This window comes from Trichechus manatus, unplaced genomic scaffold, assembly GCF_000243295.1.
Source record: "Trichechus manatus latirostris isolate Lorelei unplaced genomic scaffold, TriManLat1.0 scaffold00044, whole genome shotgun sequence".
NCBI lineage: Eukaryota > Metazoa > Chordata > Mammalia > Sirenia > Trichechidae > Trichechus > Trichechus manatus.
This window is the reverse complement of record NW_004443980.1, coordinates 5,652,673-5,677,507: the sequence shown is the minus strand read 5'-3', so window position 1 is coordinate 5,677,507 and position 24,835 is coordinate 5,652,673. Positions and strand designations below refer to the sequence as shown.

The 24,835-nt window shown below is 36.7% G+C and overlaps 1 protein-coding gene and 1 long non-coding RNA gene across 4 annotated transcripts in view; one reads left to right on the top strand and one right to left on the bottom strand.

Moving 5' to 3' along the window:
- Positions 1–24,835, top strand: part of RB1 (RB transcriptional corepressor 1) — a 190,729-nt gene that overhangs the window by 96,204 nt on the left and 69,690 nt on the right. For all 3 annotated transcript variants that reach the window (XM_004376579.3, XM_023731571.1, XM_023731570.1), the window contains 5 exons: positions 7,140–7,256; positions 8,532–8,588; positions 8,687–8,718; positions 8,810–8,886; positions 9,874–10,070. In XM_004376579.3, coding sequence (XP_004376636.1) covers positions 7,140–7,256; positions 8,532–8,588; positions 8,687–8,718; positions 8,810–8,886; positions 9,874–10,070 — 480 coding nt within the window. The remainder of the gene's footprint in view (positions 1–7,139; positions 7,257–8,531; positions 8,589–8,686; positions 8,719–8,809; positions 8,887–9,873; positions 10,071–24,835) is intronic.
- LOC111820600 (uncharacterized) lies at positions 16,530–19,529 on the bottom strand. The gene is made up of 2 exons (XR_002824143.1): positions 19,474–19,529; positions 16,530–16,620 (listed from the first exon to the last, which is right to left on the bottom strand). It is a non-coding gene; the product is annotated as an uncharacterized LOC111820600 (long non-coding RNA).

Below are 24,835 nucleotides of genomic sequence, written 5' to 3'. Positions count from 1 at the left end.
CTGTTCTTCCTTGGTGGTGTTGGGATCTTTTTTCTTTCCTGTCTCTGAGGTGGCTCAGTTCAAGCCCAGAGGGATGACAAAACTAACCAGTCCCTTTAGTGGACCACAATTACCCTATCACACAGTCCTGCCCAGTTACTTGGGGAGGAGTTACAAGACCATGGCTAGAAAGGCCACACGAAAGTGATCCGTCGCACCGTAGTACACATTACCCAGCTTCAGTGGTTATCAACTCATATTTCATCTATACTCCCACTCACCTCTCCATATTATTTTGAAGCCAATTGAGACATCTGATCGTTACACTTGTAAGTATCTCAATATTTAACTCTAAAAGAAAGTAACTCTTTCTAAAAAAAGAAAACACAATACCAATATCATACACCCCCAAAAAGAAAAAATAGTAATTTCTTATATTATCAAATATCCAATTATTCAAATTACCAATGATCTCATTAATGTTACAGCTATGCATCATATTCACGTGTACTACATATATGACACATATGTATTAGTTTGTTCAGGGTCCAAAAAGGTGATGCTATTGGTTGCTCTGTTTCTTAAAACTCTTAATCTCTAGATTGCCCCCCACCCCATTTGTCTTTCTCTCTCTTTTTTTCAACTATTTTTAGAAGAAACTAGTGTGAAGAAACCTACGTTTTGGATTTTGCTGATTATATCTCCTCTAATGTTCTTTGATATGTTTCTTTGTCCTCTGTATTTCCTGCATTGGCTGTTGGATCTAGAATTTTGGTCAGATACAGATTTTTTTTTTTTTTGGTATGATTACTTCATAGATTGCATTGTATTCTTCTACCAGGAGGCATGTTGTGTCTGGTGTGTCTTGTGATGTTAGCAGCTGTTTGTGCTTGAGGCCTCAATCTATCGGTTTATTATTGTTGTTGTTGTTAGTTGTTACTGAGTCAGCTCCAGCTCATGGTGACCTTTCGTATAACAGAATGAAATGTTGCCCAGTCCTGTGTGTCTTCATGATCGTTGATGTGTGAGTTCATTGTTGTGGCTATATGAGCTCTTAACCACATTCTATTTGTAGGAACTAATTATAACCACTGTGCAACCAGGCCTCCGTTAATTTATTAGAGATTTTAAATAGTAATATTCCAATTCTATCATTCCTTCTTTATTAGTTGGAATGCCTATTTAGATAACTTACTCTCATCTACTATTTGATTTCTCAGAGATATAGTGCATATAGGAAAGGTAGGATAAAAGTTTAGTTTATTAGCCTGCTTTCAAAATAATGAATTGATTTTCTAGCATGCTCCAGTGGTGACTAACTAGGTTTTTGTTTGGTCTTTTGTTTTAGTTTTTTCTTCTTCTCCTTCTTACTGTTTTTCTTTTTTTTTTTTCCCTCTCTTTTTATTTTGTTGTTGTTGAGAATATACACAGCAAAACATACACCAATTCAACTGTTTCTACATGTACATTCAGTGACATTGATTATATTCTTCATGTTATACATCCATTATCAGCCTCCTTTTCTGAGTTGTTCCTCCCCTGTTAACATAAACTCACTGCCCCCTAAGCTTTCAATATTATTATTAACCTGTGGATTTCAACATATTTAATATGTTTCAATCCATTGTAGTTATTATTGTTACATATGTTCAAATTGTCCCATCTCTAACAAATGCAAGCCTCTTTAATTAGGCTTCTAAGTACTTCTGACCTGACCTTAGGTATATCTGATGGTGTCTTTGGTTGAGCACATTTTTCAAAGCTCATGCTGTACATTTCCTATCTCAGACCAGGAATGGTTATTTCTCTAAAGAGCCTTCACACCTTTAAGTGAGAAAAGTTTCTTTATCTTACTATTAGATGTTAATAGTACTCACTACTACTGGGTAGGCTTTTTTTTTTTTTTTTTAATTGTGGTAAGTATATATATAACAAAATATTTGCCATCTCAACATTGTTTACACGTACATATCAGCGACATTAATTATGGCATCATGTTGTGCAACCATCACTACTACCCACTTCCACATTTTTTTAATCACCCTTCACAGAAGCTCAATGCCCCCTAAGGAGTGACTCTCTCTTTCTGGTTTGACTTTTTGAGTTGAGAAAACAGAAAATAAATTTTAAGACAAAATTATCATGAGTTTTTAATAATTCATAATCTCAGTCTAATAAGAAAACACTAGATGAACTCAGACTGAGGAACAGTCTACAAAATAACTAACTAGTGGTTTTGAAATGTTCAAAGTCATGAAAAAACAAGGAGCGACTGAGGAACTGACCCAAATTGGAGAAGCCTTCAGAGACATGACATCTAAATGCAGTGTAGGATACTGTATTGGATCCTGGACTATAGAAAGTAGATTAGTTTGAAAACTTGTGGAATTTGAATATGTTCTGTATTTTGGTTGATAGTACTGTAACAAGGTTAATTTCTTATTTTTGATAAATGTTCTAACATTAACATAAGGGGAAGCTTGGTGAAGGGTATAGGGAACGCTCTACTACTTTTGCAACTCTTCTGTAAGTCTGAGATTATCTTAAAATAAAAAAATTAAATGTTAAAAATTATCATGAGTTCAAACTAATACTTTCATTTCAAATATAGAGTTATAGAGTTTTTAAATTAACTTCATCTATCTGACATCTGTATCTTTCTCCCATGCCAAGAATCTTAGAATGATAGAATTAGAACATCATTCCACACAACAGCTGTAGAATAATACTAATACCACCAATAACAATATAATTACTGGAAACCATTTTTGATTTTTTTGTTTTTTACCATTTTTTTCCTTTGCTCCTTAGGATATATCTTACTAGAGATACATAGTCAAATTGCTGGGTTTTCAAGTCACTTTGAAAATTTCTTTTGGCATGGTTATGCCACCAGCTAAATGACAATCTTGATTCATTTGTTTCATTTTTTTTTAATGCTTTTTCAAAATTGCATTTTTATTTATATAATTTTATCTTAATGTTATACAAAACATTACATAGTTCTAAAGATCAAATATACAAAATAGAATATATTCAAAGATTTCTTTCCAAGTCCCTTTCATCCTATTACTTCCCTTCCCATATTTTGCTCTGTATGACCAGTCTGTTTTTTTGTTTTTGTTTTTAATTTTTTTTCTTAATGTAAGTGTGTGTGTGCCTTTATATGTGATGTGTTGTTGTTGTTAGTTGCCATTGATTCAATTCTGACTCATGGCAACCTCCTGCATTACAGAGAGAACTGTTCCATAGGGTTTTCTTGTCTATAATCTTAACAGAAGCAGATCACCAGGCCTTTTCCTCCACAGTACTGATGGGTGGATTTGAACCACCAACCATTAGGTTAGCAGTCAAGTCCAAATGGTTTGTACTACCTAGTGTGTATACATAAACATGTACACATATCTCCTTCCACATTTGTTTGGAGCCCCGGTGACACAGTGGTCAAGAGCTTGGCTGAAGGTAGGCAGTTCAAATCCACCAGCCGCTCCTTAGAAACCCTGTGGGGCAGTTCTGCTCTGTCCTGTAGGGTCACTATGAGTCAGAATCGACTCAACAGCAGTGGGGTAGTATAATCACACTCTTCTCTATCTAGTACCCCATAGTACTGCCTTGTGTTTGTATCATAATTTTTTAAACCAGTTTCTTGTTGATGAACATTTGGGTTGTTTCTAGATTTTTGCTATTATAAGTGTTAAAAATAGTCATACAGAGAATAGCCTTGTGCCTTTTTTCCCCAAGTGTATTTGGGAATAAATTCCTAGAAGTGAGATTTTTGGTTAAAAACGGTAAATGCTTATGTTATTTTGCTAGATATTGCCAAATTCCCTCTGTTAGTCTTGCATCATTTTGTAATCCACCAGCGACACATGACAGTGCTTATTGCCCCACACCTCATCAGCAGAGGACGTTGTCATACGTTGGAATTTTCCCCAGTCTCTCAGCTGAGAAATGATTTCCCAGTGTAATTTTAAACTATATTTTTACTGTAAGTGAGGTCATAAGCATTATTTAAAATGGTTCAAATCCATCTGCATTTCTTTTTCTGAAAACTGTGTTCATTTCTCTGCCCATTTTTTCATAGGGTTGTTGGGTTTTTTTTTCTCTCTGTGTTTAGAATATATCATAGAATAATTAGGGATATTAGTCCTTTGTTTGTGTTATAAGTTGTTAACTTTTTCTCAGTTTGTTATTTGTGTTTTTAATTTGCTTTATGGTGTCTTTGCCATGCAAAAATTTTTGTTTTCGTATAATCAGATTTATCTATATCCATTTCTGACTTAGTATTTATATTATTCCATAAAATTGATAAAGTTATAAAGTATGTGACTTATTTTATGACTGAAGAAATTGTGAAAATTTACTGAATTTTCATCAACATACTTCAAAGGTATATTACACATTTTTTAGCAACTCAAAGGTGGATGTTTTATGTTTGTTTTTAAAATTGGAGTTTTTACTAAAATTAGTGCTCTCGGATTTTCTGTTTTGTTTTCTTTTGATATCTGAGATGACATATAAAATCAGCGTGTTACCTCATTTATGCTGCTCCAAAGGGAAACAAGTCTGATTTGAAGATTTTTACATTTCTCGGGTGTGGGAAAATGCAACCAACTTGAAGCAAGTCTATTCTTAGAAGGGAGATAAGAATGCAAAGTTAGTTAGGAACTCCATCTATAGTTAGAAGGCCTTCATTTCTCTTACAGTTAGTGACTGTCTAAAATGTGATCCCTTGATATCATTTGTAGTGAATAGTGGCGATGTTTGACTGGCCCCTTTCCATTTTATGAAGACGAGCCATTCATCTAAAGCAGGGGTTGCAAACTGGCATCTGTACTGAGATCCAGTACATTGTAATGAGGTGTGTTTTGTTTTTAGGCCATGATGTTGTAAAAATAATAGTAATCTGAATGCATTTAGACAGAATTTAGCGTTGTCATGTTCCTACAGTCCCTTTTATCCTATATCTAGCCCATTCTCATTCACATTAGTTGCTTGACGCTGTGCGCATTGCAGTTTGCAACTCTCGATAGACCCTGAGTTTGCTATCTGAAGACCTCAGTGTTCTCCCTGCCACTCCCCACCCACAGAAAAAAAGAGAAAAGAGAATGAGAACTGGCATATATATTGCCTGCTTGCTGCTTCAGTCCATAGTTAAACTCACTGAAATGCTCAACCAGGACAATCAGATAGGGTCAGGAGACATTAAAATCTGGCTTTGTTCCAGTAGCTATGTGTCTTCTGTATTTATTAACGATTCATTTACTACCAAAGTGTGTTTGTAATTATGCCATGTTTTCTTGCCATCTTCTTGCTTATGTTCCCCTGGAGGAATTAGCAAATTAGTTTCTCTCATCATATTCCTAATTGTGTTGGCTCAAAACTGATTTTGTTTATCCAACTTACATAAAGTTATTTTTGTTTGTGGGTTATCTGTAGTATGGAATATTTAACAAAAAAAAGTCTACACAGTTACTGAAATCTTTTAGCAAGGATAATGATCAAAGTTAAAGGAATCATAATCTCTCTTTTCTCAAATATTGTTTTGAATACTTCCTCCCAACTTTTGCAGTATGTAGGAGCTCTTTCTTAATTTTGAACTGTTTTAGGTGGGCAGAAAAATTCTCCCTCAAAGACATTCTCTGGAACTCAGTTTAAAGCTTAACTTAAGTTTAAATTAAGCTTAACAACTTAACTTCAAAGTTTTCTGTGGACTACAAATTGGCTGTCTCAGAGTGGGCATGTATTGAAGATCATTAAGTTTTTCCTTGTTATTGTTTCTTTATTAGTTCAGGTTTCATCATGTTTTAAATTAGTCATCTTCCCTTTTGTGTGCAAGTAAAATCTTAGAAGCTTTAGTGGCTGTTGTGGCAACAAGATTTTATGACAGGAAATGTTTCTTAGTTACTGTTTCTAAGTCTTGCACGCTATTTTCTTTCTGGTTAATAGAATTATTGATATTCTAGAGTGTGAAATTTTTGAGTGACTGTGCACATATCAAAGAAAATTATGTTTTTAATTTAAGAAAGTTTATTTTCTAGTGTATAATATTTTGAATATATTTGGTCTATAAAGTTTATAAAAGATAAAATCAATCTTTGGTTATAACTGATAAGAATCAAGTTTGTGATATATTTTAATACATCGTTATATGAACTACAGAATATTTCAATACATTATAGTATGCATTTTAATACACCATCTTGCAATGCATTTTAATTGTTAAAGTTGATGTAACCCCTGCCCCAAATGATGTATGTATTAGAACTTCTTTTATAACTTTGTCCCTATCTTATGTGCAAAAACATTGCTAAATGTTTTAGTTAATTCTTTTTTTTTTTTAATAGTATTTTATTGTGTTTTCGGTGAAGGTTTACATAGCAGTTCAGGTTCCCCTTCAGCAGTTTCTACACAAATTGTTCAGTGACATTGGTTTCATTTTTCACAATGCATGAACGTTCTCATTATTTCTGTTCCGGTTATTCCATTTGATTTAGTCAATTCTTAACTCTTTCAAAGCACAATTTTAAATTAGGAAATGATAACAAGGTCAGATTTTAGTTTTACTTCTTTCATTTGCTTTTTGGGAGCTACCATGCATTCCAGTATAACTCTTAATTGAAATATTTTAAGAAAAATTATGAGGCTCTTTTTGACGGGTGATAGGGCTAACAAATATACTCTTCAGTAGCTCTAACCAAAAATCCATTGCCGTTGAGTAGATCCCGACTCATAGAGACCCTGTAGGATAGGGTAGAACTGCCCCATAGGGTTTCCAAGGCTGTAAATCTTTATGGAAACCAACTGCCACATCTTTCTCCTGTGGAGCAGCTGGTGGGTTCAAACTGATGACATTTCGGTTAGCAGCCGAGCTTTTAACAACTGCACCACCAGGGCTCCTTCAGTAGCTCTAGGAGCAGAAAATTTAGAAAGTAGATTTTTTAGTTATACTCCAGTGTTTTTTGGTCACTAACATCCAAAAATGAAATTCTGTTGTTTGTTTATTTTTAGTAGTTGTGGTCACCAGCTTATTGTAGAAGTGTTTCCACATTTTTATAAATAATTGAAACTTAAAAATCATACATTATGGAACAGAAAATGTTAATTCTGGTTAAATTGAGGATATCCTCAAAGTTGATTTCTGTTTATTCTTCTTAAAGAACTGCACAGTGAATCCAAAGGAAAGTATCCTGAAGAGAGTAAAGGATATTGGCTGCATCTTTAAAGAGAAATTTGCTAGAGCTGTGGGACAAGGATGTATTGAAATTGGATTACAGGTAACTTTAGTTCATTTTAATTAATGCCACCATATGGTAAATAATTTTAAAGGCAGTATCTGTTCAACTAAATACAAAGCAGTTGCTTTATCCTGTCGCCTGTGTTTGCTGCTGTTTATAGGAAACTTGATGAGAAACCATTCCCTACTCCATCATAAAAAACAAAAGTAGACATGCTAATTACAGAAATTTTAGAAAAATACAAGTAAGAAAAAAATTAAAATCTTTGATAATTTAAGTGTTTATAGTATTAACTTTTGGTAGATTTACTTTTTGCTTCCACATATATAAATACTCATATTTGTATATGCTTCTATGATGGGATTATAGTTTACATGTCATTTCTCAGAGATACTACTATTGAGTGATATTTTTACTATTATTATTATTTCAGAAAGTCAAAAAACCACTATAATGGGTAAGAATATGGGCTCTGGAGTCACAGGCCTAGCTTTATTTCTGCCTCTACCATTTATGAGCTGTTTGATCTTGGACATAGTATTTAACTTCCTGAGATTCAAGTTTTCATATTTGCTGTGCTTTGTTGTGTGGCATTAATGAGGTCATATATAAAAACCAAAAACTGTAATCGACTACACACATTTATTTCACCATAGTGAGGGTATATTTTGATGTCATCAATATTTTAAACAATTACATTTATAAGTTCTTTTTGGTTGTATATGAAATACATTCTCATAATTTGGAACAAAGGAATATGGTCTTTATGTGCGTATATATTTATATGTATATATATACATATATGTATATATTGCTTAAATTTGGTCATTCTTTGAATTGATGGTGACTTGTTATTTGGTTAAAACTTTTTGCTGATAAGGTCAGTTTGTCTGAATTTTGCCTGTGCCAGTTTTACTCACTTATATGGATAGAGACTGTTCTCTTAAGTCTGGGCATCTGTCTTGAAAATACGTGTCCTAAGTTACAAGAAGTATTACATTAGGTATTTGAATTGCTTAGAATAGTATGGGACACATAATATATCCTTACAATATGTAACTGTTGAATGATGTACACTGAAATGGAGTGAAGGAAAACCATGTACTAAACATACCCTCTTGATAATTTATTGGGAATGTTAACCACCACTTTATACTTAAGTCTTTTGAGTTTTAGACAAGTGAGGTTTTGTGATCTCCTGGTAGCCTTATTCCTAAGAAGAATCAGAAGTGTGTTTCAAGAAAAGACTTTTAGAAAATTAGTAATTATGGTTTTTTAAAATATTAGGATCTTATGCTTTTTTTTTGTTTGTAGCGATACAAACTTGGAGTCCGATTGTATTATCGAGTAATGGAATCAATGCTTAAATCGGTAAGTTAAAAAGAACATAATAAAGAAAAAAATTCATTGCTGGCACAGACAGGGTTTTAGTTTTTAAAAAAACTTTAAAAAAAAATTTTGTGTTTTAGGAAGAAGAACGATTATCCATTCAAAACTTTAGGTAAGTTTTTTAGTTTTAGTTAAAAAAAAAAAAAGTCTTCCTTTTTATAAAAATAAATGCTTTGAAATCATGTTTTTTTTGTTTCCTTTAGCAAACTCCTGAATGACAACATCTTTCATAAGTCTTTGTTGGCATGCGCTCTTGAGGTTGTAATGGCTACATATAGCAGTAAGTTAAATTTTAATAAATAAACATTTTAGTTCAATTTGAAGTTAAGAGACTTCCTAAGGTGTGGTGTGTTTTTTGGGGGTAGGGTTAAGGAAAAGAAATGTATATATTATATTAGTATATACTGAAGAATGTAATTGGTCATAAGGCATTTAAATGGCTTATTATCTGAATTATTTCAGATCATCTTGGGGATAGTATTTCACTAGGCTCCTATTTTGGGCGTACTGAATCCAGGGAAGGTACCTGTTAAAACCCCTTCAGTACCTATGAGATTGTAAAGTGCCAAGGGAATATTAAAGAGCAGCCTCTATCGATATGGAAGCTCTACTGTAGACTCTGTGGTCATGAGACCAAAGGCTGGAGCTAGAATCCACCAGATACACAGAACAAAGTTCAATGAGTGTTTAGGGTTTTTTGTTTTTTTAAATATAATTTTAAATATGTATTATTTTTGCAAAAACAAAAGAATAATAATAATTACACAGTTAATAAAAGAGGAACTTAAATTAGTAAACAAATATGGTAAACTGTGAATCCTCATTAATAACCATGAAATGCACATTTAAAAGAGATACCATTTTCTAACTAATCAAATTAGTAAAACCTTAGATAACCCTTCCTTCTACCCCTTACCCCTCCCAAAGGATTAATGAGTGAGTTAAAAAGGATATGCTTATGCCTTGCTGGGGTAATATTAAACCTGATAGGAACTGTGATACAAGTTTTAGGGTATTTAAACCTTTGAAAATTTGATGAAAGCTATGAGCCTTCTTTCTAGGAAAAATAAAAAATGTGCACATACACCCAAAATTTGTAAGCCTATTTCCTAGGAGTCAGTGGCCTCCAAAATAAAAAATTCTGCCCTAAATGATTTTTTTTTTTTTTTTAGCCTTTCTACTGTTTTAAGTCTATGTCCAACCTAAAAATACCTAGTTCAAGGCTTAACATTTCATACCTAAGTTACATTTCTTCTTTCATTTTTAGGAAGTACATCTCAGAATCTTGATTCTGGAACAGATTTGTCCTTCCCATGGATTCTGAATGTACTTAATTTAAAAGCCTTTGATTTTTACAAAGTGATTGAAAGTTTTATCAAAGCAGAAGCCAACTTGACAAGAGAAATGATAAAACATTTAGAAAGATGTGAACATCGAATCATGGAATCCCTTGCATGGCTCTCAGTAAGTAACTAGCTAAAATAATTAAAGATATTTACATATATGCATATGCCTAACAAATTATTAGGGATATTTATTAAAACCTACTTCAAGAACAAGTATGCAATGTAATAAATAATGTGATTTTAGTGTATAGCCCATCAATCAAGTGGAATATTAGAATAGTGTTTTATTTGAGCTTCCCAAGTCATCTGATACAGTGATTTATTTAAGAACAGCTTTTCTTAAAGCATGCCACCCTAAAACAAAGCAGAATTCTTTAAAATATTTGGGTAATTTATTTAAAATAAACGTGTCATGTTTGAAAATATAAAGTCTGCTCTTAAATTTCAACAAAATGATAAAATTTTTGACATTATGGTATTTAGCAGATTAAAAAGTACATTTTTTCCTCTTTCAATTTAGTAGGATTCATTTTGTCCCGTTGTTACAAATAGTCCAAAACTATATACTATTGTTCAGTTGTAGGTATTGTTTAAAGCATCATAGGAGCACACATCATATTCTCTAGGTATTCTACTTGTAGCATATAATAAGTTATTGATAAACTCTTTTGTTTTAATAAAGGTGGCATTTCCTGTGTAGTAATAGTAAAATATTACTTATTTCAGGTTTTTTTATTAATGCTCTTCAAATCTGCATAGTTAGGTAGTACTTTGTGAATCATCAAATTTGTACATTAATAAAAGGTTGCTTTCTTTTCATAGTTGAAACTATGTTGCATGCTAAGCATATATCTTTTAATTTATACCAATATATAGAAATGGTTAACAAAAAATTAGGACTTTAGTCACATTAGAGTCTGGATCTACTCGTATAACCTTAGTTTTAATTTTGAAATTGTTTTTGAAAATTTAATGACTAAGATGACTTCTTTCTTAGTGTTTTCTTGTATTGCCATGTTATGTAAACATAGTGGATACAGGAAAGAAGCAGAGAAAGTGTGTTACATTGCTGTTACTGAATTTGGTGACTCCTTATGTGAGGAGCTTCCATTTTATAGGAAAAGGAGTGGCTAGGAAAAAGCTCTGATAATGAGGGATTAAATGAAAGCAGCAAAAATAACCATAGAGAAGAGTTAGAGGGTACTTTTCAGAGGCTGATGTGCCCCTTCCCCTGCCCCTCAAAATATGAAATTAAGACATTACTGTAAGATATGAAAGTGACCATTCTCATTTCTTTTACAGAACTAACTCTTTTTCCATCAGAAAACTTTTATTAAATGTTTCTTGGATACCTTGCATTGGGGTAGACATTGTGAGGATATAGAAAAGAGAAGGGCTCTGAAAAGTAACTAGTGGAAATTTACTAGTTAAAAACTGCTTGTACTCAAGCCTGTTTAGCTCGATTACTGGTGTTTTAGGATCCTAAACAATATTCCTTTATTTCTGAAAAATTTTGAAGAGAAAATAACATGCTCAAACTCTGGAAAAGGGTACAGTTTATTTATGATAAGATGATACGGAAGTCATAAGCCTCTGAATTTAAATTCTAATTATAGTATCTCTGGAGAACTTTTTTTGCTCATACATTTCTAATGTTTCAGCTTAAAAAAATAAGCATATGTTGCTTTTTTAATCGTAAAAGAAATAGAGTGATAGTGGATAACTCTGGGAAGATCAGTCATGCCACATAAATAGGGGACTGTGAAATCTTCCTGTGAGAATAGTTGGCATTATAGAGGGGACACAGACTGTAGACATATTTGAGCTTCCTCAGACTTGAAAGTTGTTTTTTTTTTTTTTTTAATTGAGGTATTATATAGATACAGAAAAGTGTATATTGCAAGTGACAGTTCAATGAATTTTTTTGCAAACTGAGTGCATCCATGTAACCAACTTCCAGATCAAGAATCAGAGCAAGCTTTCATAGTCTTTTGATTCTTTATCACAATAAAACTTTCTTATTAAAACTGTAGATTAATGGGAACTATTCAAGCAGTGTTCACCTAGGGAATCATCAGATGAGGTACTACTTACCCCTCCCCAATAATTTAATGAAAGAAAGAGCATCGTTATACTTTTCAAGTATTGGATGGGGAAAGGGTTCAGCATCTTTGCTTGTCAATCTTAACAAATATAAATTAAGAACATAATAACTTTAAGAAGGAATAAGCAAGAAATCGTGGATTGGTTTATGTTCTGCTATGTATATTCTCAACAACAACAAAATAAATTATTTATTTTAAAAAAAGAAAGAAAGAATGGGCATACTTTTATTTTGATCCTAGAGCGTTTAGCAGGCAATATATGAGTATAAAATGCGAGACAATCTACTGAAAAACCTAATGAAATTTTGTTTTCTGGAAATTTGAGGGATCAGAGGTGATTTGAAGGAGCCTGTTGGTGCTGTGGGTAAGCACTCGGCTACTGACCGAAAGGTCAGCGATTCAAATCCACCAGCCCTTCTGTGGGAGAAAGATGTGGCAATTTACTTCCGTAAGAATGGTGTGGTAGGGGTGTCTTACCTCCTCTAACTTCACAAGGAGGAAGGAGAATCAAAATCAACAGCCCAAGGCTGATTCCTGTGAGGTAGAGGTGAGACATGTCTCCACCTTCCAGCCTTTTTACCAATTCTGACACCGACTGTCTCTCCCACAGCACTCTCTACTTCTCTGCTGATTTGATAATTTGTTGCAGTGGCCACACAGAACTCACAGCACGGTACTCACAATTATGGGGTTTATTAGGGAAGTACCAAAACTAAAACTAACTCATTGCTGTTGAATCGATTTCGACTCACAGTGACCCCATAAGACAAGGTAGAACTGCCCCATAGAGTTTTCAAGGAGTGGCTGGTGGATTCAAACTGCCGATCTTTTGGTTAGCAGCTGAGCTCTTAACCACTGCACCACCAGGGAAATGACAGGCTACAATTTAGGTTCAGGAATGCTTAGGATACAGTTCTTTGATCAGGACAGCCTCTTCTCAGCCGTGCCTGCAGACACACCTGTCTCTGGCCCTTCAGCCTCTGCCTTGCTTGGGCAAGTGTTACAAAGGTCTTTTAGCTCTGCCAATAGGTGCCTGGAGGCACCCTACTTTGCCAGTAAGCCTTGGCCTGAAGGCGCCTAGCTCTGTCGTTCTGTGGTCAGTGAGCGTAACTCCAATAAGTGCCCAGAGGCACCCCACTCTGCCAGAAAGCCTCCTATGGTCTCCTGGTTCTGCTGCCTCTGTTGCTGCCATATCTCTGCCTCTGCTTCTTGCTGTCTTCGGTGTTACAGCTCTGTCTCCCGGGTCTAGGAGGATTTCAGCACAGGGATCCCAGATCCAAAGGACACCCTCTGCTCCACTTCTATCTTTTGTTCTTAGTGGTAGTGAGGTCCCACTCTGCTCTGGAATTTTGGCTCTGTTTTAAGCCTAGCGGAATTGCAAAACTGACCAATCTCCTTGTTAGGGTTCATACACCTTATTTACAGGGTCCCACCCACAAGGGTGCCATGCACCTTATTTACATTATTAGCAAACTGTCCAATCCCCTTGGTGGGCCACAAGCACCCAATTTGCATAGCCCCACACAGTCATTTGGTGGGAGTTACAAGACAATGGTGAGAAAGGCCATATAAAAGCAACTTCCGTAAAGAATACAGTCTTGGAAACCATATTAGGGCAGTGCTGCTCTGTCCTGTAAGGTCACTATGAGTTGGAATCGACCTCACTGCAACAACAACGGAGGTGATTTAGGATACCCTGAGTGGTGCAGATGGTTAAGCACATGGCTCCTAATTGAAAGGTTGCAGTTTGAACCCACCCCGAGGTGCCTCGGAAGGAAGGTCTGGCAGTCTGCTTCTGAAAGGTCCCAGCCTTGAAAACCATCTACAGAGCACAGTTCTACTCTGACACACATGGAGTCACCATGAGTTGGAATCAACTTGACAGCACCTGGTCAAGAGGTGATTTAGAATGAACCGTATCGAAGGTTAGATTAGATGACCTCTAGATTTTTGGAATACTAAGTGGATGAGATAACATTTGAACATCTTTCAGTATTTTCAAAATTTATCCAGTTTTTTTCAACACAGTCTATGTAAACCAAGGGGCACCAAGTGCTTTATTCTTAAACAGACTCTCTTTTCTGGACTATTATGGACTCTTCCTATTGATCCCCCATATTCCTTGGCACCTTAAGACTATTTCTCTCACAGCAGCCAGGGAGATCTTTTTATAGTGAAAATCTCATCATGTCAGTTCCTCAGGTTAAGACCCTTCTGTGGGGGACATATACATCTGGTAATGATGAAGGAGGAACCTACTACATGGCTCACTTACAAAAAACAGCTATAAAACCTGTACATAATACAGAAAGCAACTGCCAGAAATCACTGGACAGGGAAGAGCAGACAGACTCTCCCATGCCGTCGAGTCAATTTCAACTCATAGCGACCCTATAGGACAGACTTGAACTGCTCCATAGGGTTTCCAAGGCTATAATCATTACGGGAGCAGATTGCTAGGTTTTTTCTCCCATACAGCGGCTAGTGTATTTGAACTGCCAACCTTTTGGTTAGCAGCCAAGTGCTTACCGTTTGCACCACTCCCCCCACCAAAAAAAAAAAAAATCATGGAGTAAGTTCTGACTCATAGTGATCTTATAGTTCACAGTAGGACCGAGCCATAGGAATCTCCCATGGAGGGTGGGTTCCAACTGCTGACCTTTCAATTAGCAGCCAAGTGCTAACGATTTGCACCACTCCCCCCATACTTCCCCCCACCCCCACCCCCAAAAAAACCCGTTCCTGCTGAGTAGATTCAGACTCATAGTGATCCTATAGTACAGAGTAGCACTGAGCCATAGGAGTCTCCTGTGGAGGGTATGTTTGAACCACCAACCTTTTGGTTAGCAGCTGAGGTGCTTAACCCCTTCAGCACCAGGGCTCCTTAAGACAGACTGTAGTCAAGAGTGTATGCTCTAGTTGAGAGGATGAGAAGGGCTACAAGTTCCTCGTGTCTCGAGTATTGGCCTAATGTTCCATATATTACAAGGTTTTCCACCCTGGATGGTGGAAATCACAATTCTTCTGGCCCTGTGTCAGCTCCTACAATGGTTCTGCTTCCAGTGATTCTTTCCCAGCTTTGGATGGTTTCCTCAGCTGAAGACTCGAGAGGAACCCACTGCAGACCTCTGGCGCCTTCTCTGTGCAGATCTCTCCCTTCTGTGTAGCTCTCTACTCTGGTATTCCATTCTGCTAATTGTTCCTTCATGGCTAGAAGGGGTATGCACAGTATTTAATGTTTGATAAAATGTTTATAAATATGTGTACTTAAGAGAATATTTAGTTTATCGTTCCTGTTTTCCTGTATTGAATGTATCAGGTCTTCTGAGTAGTACTGTTTTGGAGGAGTACTTACCTGTAGAGCACAGAAATACTAGTTATTTCAAAGCTTATTAAGAAAATGTTCTGCATCCTACTTTGGTGAGTGGCGTCTGAGATCTTAAAAGCTTGCAAGCTGCCGTCTGAGATGCATCAATTGGTCCCAACCACTTGGAGTAAAGGAGAATGAAGAACACCAAAGACACAAGGAAAGCATTAGCCCAAGAGACAGAAAGGGCCACATAAACCAGAGACTTCATCAGCCTGAGACCAGAAGAACTAGATGGTGCCCGGCTACCACCAATGACCACCCTGACAGAGAACACAACAGAGAGTCCCTGATGGAGCAGGAGAAAGGTGGGGTGCAGAACTCAAATTCTAGTAAGAAGACCAGACTTAATGGTCTGACTGAGACTAGAGGAACCCCAGAAAGCATGGCCCCAAAGCATGGCCTCTGGATTCTCTATCAGCCCAGAACTAAAACAGTTTCTGAGGCCAACTCTTCAGATGGGGATTGGACTGGACTGTGGGACATAAAGAGATGCTTGTGAAGAGTGTGCCTCTTAGTCAAGTAGATACAAGAGACCAAAGGGGCAGCTTCTGCCCAGAGGTGAGATGGGAAGGCAGAGAGGGTTAGGAGCTGGTTGAACGGACTTGAGGAATCAGGGGCGGAAAGGAGGAATGTGCTGTCGCAGATTGGGGTGAGCAATTCGGATCACATAACAATGTATGTATAAAATTTTGTATGGGAGACTAACTTGAAATGTAAACTTCATTTAAACTACTACAATAAAAAAAAAAGAGGAAAAAAAAGAAATGCTAGTTATTTACTATTTCCTTGTATTAAATTTTAATGAGTCATAGGAAAGTTGAGTCTCCTTTAAATGTTGTCAACACGTAGCTGACTCATAAGATTGGATTCTGTCATACAATTTTTCTGTGGTCATGAAACATTAGCACATTTCTTTATTCAGTTATACAAATATTTGGCCAAAATACTTTTAAGTAAGAAAAGATTGAACATATTTCTTTATCATTTTTTTCCCCAAAGTTTGATTGAAGGGCTATTTTGTACATTAGTACAGTAATAGTGAATAGCTTGTATTTTTAGAGTCCTGATTTGGTGACAGACTTACAAACAAACAAATTTTTTACTTACAAACAAATTTTTAAGCTTCTTTGGTGTTCTTTTGAAATGGTAAACTTGACAGGAAGTGAACACAAAAGGGAGAGAAGCCTGTGGCTCTGAAAAAACCAAAAAAGGTATCCGTTGTATGTTTATATGGTGAATCATGAACCTTTGGTGTACTTTGCACAAAATTTTTAATATTTACCATTAGATGTTGTTTAAAAAGTATATACATATATGTTTTACCAAGAGCTAGGTATCAGGAAGGTGAGTGAATTGTAAGATAATGATTAAGCTGTATTTATCACTGTTTAAAAATATGGATAAGTACAATGAAGCAATATGATGGTATATATTATATTTACATAACACCATGCCGCTATAATGAAAAATGAAGTATGTTAGGTTTTCAAAAGGTCCCCATGAATTATTTAAGAAAGCCGTATATTTACTTTTGCCAGTAAGAAGAAATATATTTTATTATTATTTTTTTAAATCTGATGCTTTCTGAAAACATAGCTTAAGGCTTTAGCTTTTCTCACTCTGACCTAGTAGGTTCCAGATATCCTACTCCTACAGCTAAGTAGTAGTTTCTCAAGTGACTTAGGGGACTTGACTTCATTAGTCAAGACTGAAATTGTTTTATTCTAAATACAACTTAAGGAGCCCTGCTGGTACAATGGTTAAGCACTTGGCTGCTCACCCAAAGGTGGCAGTTCAAATCCAACAGCCACAGGGGAGGAAAGACCTGGCAATTTTTTCCCATAAAGATTTACAGCCTAGGAAACATGGCTCAGTTCTTCTCTGTCATATAGGGTCACTATGAGTTGGAATTGGCAACAGGGGTAGGAGTGGAGTATGGATGGAGATGAGTTAGAGTGGACTGAATGGCACACAATAACAAATACAGGTAGTCCCTGACTTACAACATATGCTAATTATGATGAACTGCGCTTAACATCTTTTGTGTGTGCATGTACATCTTATTGTTAGTAATATGTACTACATACAGTGTTGCAGCACGTGATTTGCTGATGTTATTATTCTCAGATGTTCAGTCGCAGATGTTCAAAGATCAGCTTTATGATGATACTGATAATAAAAGGCAATAATAATGAAAACTAAAAAAAAAATAGGTATTCGACTTTCATCAGAACTGACTTACGACGGAGTTCTCGGAATGAAACCCCATTACAAGTCTGAGACTACCTATACAGCTTTGCTTCCAAATAGCTATACTTTTACGTTACTTTTCAAGTCATCCAGGCTTGAATCCTGAGTATAGTTTGATATAAAGTCCTGTAATTTTTTAAAATACTTTACCATGTCTCTCATATTTATTATTTAAAAAATTATTTTCATTTACACTTCTACATCAGATCATCACATTCTTAACACTTAAACTGTTCTAGGCTCCTGTTTGGTCTCCCAGCTTTGGCACTGCCAGTCATCTTACACTTTGGTGCAAAGTTAATCTTCCTCAGTGCTCATTTATGCCATGCTTCTGTATAAAACCCGGTGATAGCTCCCTACTGCCTTTCAGAAAAACGAAGCCTCTTCACTCTGGCATTCAAAGGTTGTGATAATCTAGCCCTGACTTACCTTTCCAACCTTAATTCCACTGTTCCTCAAACTCTCATTATCGCCAGGCGGTCCTTAAATCTCTGGAGCAAACCACGTTTATCCAGTGAGACAGCATGGCATAGAATGGGACACGGAATCAGAAGACTTGGCTTTAGGTTCTAGCTCCTCCATGTGCAAGTTAATAGCTTTGTGTCTTAAGTTTATTCATTTGTGCGTTGAGACAGTTAAACCAAAAGATTTGAGTCTTCTAGCAGGAATATTTACGTTTCTACAAAACTATTTAAATACTAAGAATTATTTGCCACTACTAAATGTGAATTCATATTTCTGTGGATTGCTTTGTGACTATAAAATACCAAACCAAAACTAAACCTGTTGCCATCGAGTCAATTCTGACTCATAGTGACTCTGTAGGACAAAGTAGAACTGCCCCATAGGATTTCCACAGCTGTAATCTTTACAGAAGCAGGCTGCCACGTCTTTCTCCCACGGAGCAGCTGGTGATTTCAAGGCGCTGAACTTTTGGAGAACAGGCAAGCGGTTAACCACTGCACCTCCAGGGCTCCTTGACTATAAAATAGTAAGGAAAAATTCCTTCAAAAATGAGATAACACAAAGGTCTCATTTTCCTGTCCCCTTTTGGCTCAATTCTTCCCACGTCTCCTTAGGCCATACATAATATTCTATCCGGTATTTTAAAGGATTATATTTGCCCCTAAGAGGTATATAATGCTGTGAGAGATGGCCCCTAGCCTTAAAGGAGATTTAGTAAGCACTGGGGGTCAAAGGAAGATAAGCCCTGGGGTGTCAAAGGAAGGAATGAACATTTGTGGATGGGAAAAGACTTGCAACAGAGGTGGAAATGTGGAGAAGATAGAAGGAGGAAAGCTTCAGGCATGTTAGGGGAAAATTATGGCCTAACACTGGCAGTGCTTAATGAGTACTAAATTAGTCTTGAAAGTTATATAATGGAATTTCTAGCCTTCTTAAGGAGCCCTGGTGGTGCAGTGGTTAACTGATATGGCATTCTACCAGCTGCTCCTTGGAAACCCTATGGAGCAGTTCTACTCTGTCCTCTAGGGTCGCTATGGATCGGAATCCACCTAACAGCAACAGATTTTAACCTTTTTAAAAATGGAAAACTAGCTCTGTTGGTAAATGAAGTATTATAATACGAAAGTAAATGTGCCTAATAATTTTATGCACTAATTTAATATGTATATATGATTTTTAGAGAAAATTCTTGCAGTAGAATACATTTTTTTCTCTCCAACAGAGCATATTTAAAGTAATTTTTCTTTTTATTTATGAGCTTGTTGTTGTTAGGTGCCGTTGAGTCAATTCCAACTCATAGCGACTGCATATACAACAGAAGGAAACACTACCTGGTCCTGCGCCATCCTCACAATTGTTGTTATGCTTGAGCCCATTGTTGCAGCCACCGTGTCAGTCCATCTCGTTAAGTGTATTCCTCTTTTTTGCTGGCCTTCTGTTTTAATAAGCATGATGTCCTTCTCCAGGGGCTGGTCTCTCCTAATAACATGTCCAAAGTATGTGAGATGAAGTCTCACCATCCTTGCTTCTAAGGAGCATTCTGGCTGTACTTCTTCCAAGACAGATTTGTTTGTTCTTTTGGCAGTCCATGGTATATTCAGTATTCTTCACCAACACCATAATTCAGAGGCGTCAGTTCTTCAGTCTTCCTTATTCATTGTCCAGCTTTCCTACGCATGTGAGGCAATTGAAAACACCATGGCTTAGGTCAGGCGCACCTTAGTCTTCAAGAAAGAGATCCATATTTATGCCTATTCCAAAGAAAGGTGATCCAGCCGAATGCTGAAATTATCGAACAATATCATTAATATCACACACAAGTAAAATTTTGCTGAAGATCATTCAAAAGCGGCTGCAGCAGTACATTGACAGAGAAATGCCAGATATTCAAGCCAGATTCAGAATAGAACGGGAGCCTGGAAAGTCATTGCTGATATCAGATGGATCCTGACTAAAAGCAGAGAATACCAGAAAGATGTTTACCTGTGTTTTACTGACTATGCGGATCGTAACAAATTATGGGTAACGTTTGAGAAGAATGGGAATTCCAGAGCGCTTAATTGTGCTCATGAGGAACCCGTACATAGATCAAGAGACAGTCGTTCTGACAGAACAAGGGGATACTGCGTGGTTTAAGATAAGGAAAGATATGTGTCAGGGTTGTATCCTTTCACCATACTTATTAAACCTGTATGCTCAGCAAATAACCGGAGAAGCTGGACTATATGAAGAAGAACAGGGCATCAGGGTTGGAGGAAGATTCATTAACAACCTGTGCTACGCAGGTGACACAACCTTGCTTGCTGAAAGTGAAGAGGACTTGAAGCACTTACTGATGAAGATCAAAGACCATACCTCAACTAAGAAAACAAAAATCCTCACAACTAGACCAATAAGCAACATCATGATAAATGGAGAAAAAGATTGACGTTGTTAAGGATTTCATTTTACTTGGATCCACAGTCAGCACCCAAGGAAGCAGCAGTCAAGAATTCAAACAATGCATTGCATTGGGCAAATCTGCTGCAGAAGACATCTTTCAAGTGTTAAAATGCAAAGATTTATGAGCTAGGGACATCATTATAGACATTATTATATTGTTCATGGGTTGGACTCCCAATTTGCCTCTGGAGAATATTGGACCCTTTGCCTAATGTTTCTGCCTTTCCTGAGTTGTTTCTCACTGTTTCAGTTTCTACCAAACTACAACCTCTTGCCTTATACCTGCTCTCCCAAGGTAATTGAATCAATATAAAAAAACCCACCGCTGTCGAGTTGATTCTGACTCATAGCAATCCTATAGGACAGAGTAGAACTACCCAATAGGGTTTCCAAGGTCTTACTCTTTAGGAAAGCCGACTGCCAATTCTTTCCCCCGTGAAATGGCTGGTAGGTTTGAACCACTGACCTTTTAGTTAGCAGCCAAGCAGTTAACCACTGTGCCACCAGATGCCCTTTGCCTTTTGGGTTTTTGGCACAACTGTATTGGCAAAGTTCTTTTCTTCCAGGTTGAAGGATTTCTTTTTTTTTTTTTTTTTTTTTCGTGGTGCTTTTTGAACTTTATTGCCCATAAAAATGACTTGGAGATCCTGTTAAAATACAGATTCTTGTCAAGTAGGTTAGGTGGGGCTCGAGTTTCAGCATATCTAGTAGCTCCCAGATGATTCTGATGTTGCTAGTCTGTAGTGGGAGCTCTGGTGGTGCAGTGGTTAAGAGCTTGGGTGCTAACCGAAAGGTCAGGAGTTCGAATCCACCAGCTGCTCCTTGGAAACCCTGTGGGGCAGTTCTACTCTGTCCTGTAGGTTTGCTATGAGTCGGAATCGACCTGATGGCAATGGGTTCGATTTTTGTTTTTGGTTAGTCTCTAGTGAGTAGCAAGATTCTAGATTACTGATTCTAGATTGCCTTACATTCTTATTTGGCTTTCAGATGAAATACTGTTTGGTTCTTTATAGTAACTCTGGAAAGTAGAAGGTATAGGCATGACTCTAGTTTCTCATACAAGGAAGGAGAGGCACAGAATATCTGTGTCCTACTCAGGAGCTAATTAATGATTAGAGACAGAAGCCTACCATTTATTGACCAGCTGCAATATACTATGACCAAAAATATTTGTCCAATTTAATTCTCATAATACTTCTGTAAAGTTAATTGTACTATTTTCATTTTGTAAAAGTGGAGTTTCTGGAGTGTCAGATAATTTATCCTAGTCACACAATTGACATTTGAATCCATACTGGTTTGATTCCAAGTTCCATGTTTTTCTATGTTGATTTCTGGTAAAATGCTCCTTTCATTGAACCACATTATTTGTGTTGAATCATTTATACTGTTTTTATTGCTACTGTATCATAGCATAGGTCCCTGGGTAGCACAAACAATTTGTGCTTGATTACTGAGTGAAAGGTTGGCAGTTTGGACTCACCTGGTGGTGCTGTGGAAGAAAAACCTGTCAATCTGCTTCCATAAAGATTACAGCCAAGGTGCCCGGCTACCGCCAGTGACCACCCTGACAGGGAATACAACAGAGAGTCCCTAATGGAGAACAAGAAAAGTGGGGTGCCAAACTCAAATTCTAGTAAAAAGACCAGACTTAATGGTCTGACTGAGACTGGAGGAACCCCAGAGAGCATGGCCCCTGGACACTTCTGTCAACCCAGAACTAAAACCATTCCTGAGGCCAGCTCTTCAGACAAAGATTAGACTGGTCTATGGGACATAAAATGATACTCGTGAAGAGTGTGCCTCTTAGCTTGAGTAGATACATGAGACTAAATGGGCAGCTCCTGTCCAGAGGTGAAATGAGAAGGCAGAGAGGGTTAGGAGCTGGTTGAATAGACATGGGGAATCAGGGGTGAAAAGGAGAAGTGTGCTGTCGCAGTATAGGGAGAGCAATTAGGATCACATAACAGTGTATGCATAAATTTTTGTATGAGAGATTAACTTGAATTGTAAACTTTCACTTAAAGTACAACAATAAAATAAAAAAGATAACAGCCAAGAAAACTCTATGGAGCTCAGTTCTACTCTGAAACACATGTAGTTTCCATGAGTCAGCATCGACTTGATGGCAGTGGGTACGTTATATAGTCAGGCACATGGGACAGTACATAAGGCAGCAGTATAAACATTACGTTAGTTTTAAAATTATAAAAAAACAAAAAACCAAACCCATTGCCATCAAGTGGATTTCTACCCATAGCCACCCTGTAGGACACAGTAGAACTGCCCCGTAGGGTTTCCAAGGCTGTAATCTTTATGGAAGCAGATTGCCACATCTTTCTCCCAAGGAGTGACTGGTGGGTTTGAATCTGACCTTTCCATTAGCAGCTGAGTCCTTAACCTCTGCACCACTATGTATATGTTTACTTTTGAGTAACAAGCTAAGTGATTTGCCTAGGAACTAATTAGTAGCAAGGAAGAGCAGAAACTAACGTTTTTTGACCAGCTTCTTCATGCAGTGCACCATCAGTACTAGTCTAATTTATTTCCCCTGATGAAAAGATTACAAGACTACCAAAAGGAACAAACTGTATTTTAAGAGGAAGTACTAGTGCTTCATTCATGCAACACTTAGAAATGAGATTTTAATATAATGAGTATAAGTGTTTTCAGAATCCGTAATAATCTAGAGTTGATGGAATTGGATATTTAGATCACCCTCCAGGGAGACTGAAGGGACGGATGAGAATGAGGTGAAATGGAAAGCTAGCTCTGTTTTTATAGACTAAACTGTTAGAACCGAATTTTCTCTCACTTTTTAATAAAATATCCCAGGTATGCCTAAAGTTTTCATACTTTATAAGAATAAAATAAAGAGGGAGAAAGGAAAATAAAGGAAGCAATGTCTGAGGAATAAAATTTTTGATTGTGACCTTAGTTTTCTACTAGTAAACTAAAGAGAATGTGAATATGAGCAAATACAGATGTGCAGAAAAAGTACAAACAAAAATAAGGACAGTAACTTAATTGATAGGAACAATTATTCATATGAACAGATAATTCATGATTGCTTAGCAAAGATCTAAGAATGTAAGCTTTATTTTATAAAATAACTATATTCATTTTCATATTTGTTAAAGATCAATAAGGCATTAAATGAGTTTTTATGTGGTTCGTCAGATGTTAAAAAACAACAAACAGAAAACCCCAACAGGCTGAGATGGCTTATAAATTAATGCAAGCCTTCTCCAATGTTAAATGGTTGTAGTTGTTGTTAGGTGCCGTTGAGTCAGTTCCCACTCATAGCAACCCTGTGCACGACAAAATGTGACACTGCCCAGACTTGCGCCATCCTCACAATCTTTGCTATGTTTGAGCCCATTGTTGCATCCACTGTGTCAATCTATTTCGTTTAGGGTCCTTCCTCTTTTTCGCTGACCCTCTGCTTTACCAAGCATGATGTCCTTCAGCAGGGACTGGTCACTCGTGACAACATGTCCAAAGTAAGTGAGATCAGGTCTCTCCATCCTCGCTTCTATGGAGCATTCTGGCTGTACTTGTTACAAGACAGATTTTCTGTCTGTCCGTGGTATATTTCAGGCAGTCCATGGTATATTCAGTATTCTTTGCCAATACCATAACACAGATGCATCAGTTCTTCTTAGGTCCTCCTAATTCACTGTACAGCTTTTGCATGCATATGATGCGATTGAAAATACCATGGCTTTGTTCAGGTGCACCTTAAGACTCAAGGTGATGTATTTGCTTTTTTCGTTGTACTTTAGGTGAAGGTTTATAGAACAAATATTCTCTCATTAAACAGTCAGTACGCATTGTTTTATGACATTGGTTAACAACCCCACGACATGTCAACATGCTCCCTTCTCAGCCTTGGAGGACTGTTCTTTTTTTGGTGAAAATATAGTACCAATTTTTGTGTGTGTGAAAATTTTCATAGCTGAAGATACATCATTTCAAAAATTTCTACATGTACAATTCAATGATGTTGATTACATTCTTCCAGTTGTGCTGCTGTTCTCACTTTAGATGGTTTACAGAACAAAATAGTTTCTCATTAAACAGTTAGTACACATATTGCCCGATGACAATGGTTAAGAACCCCACTATATGTCAACACTGTCCTTACTCAACCTTGGATTCCATATCACCAGCTTTCCTGTCCCCTTCTGCCTTCTAGTCCTTGTCCCTGGACTGCTGTGCCTCATTAGTCCCATTTTGTTTTATGGGGCT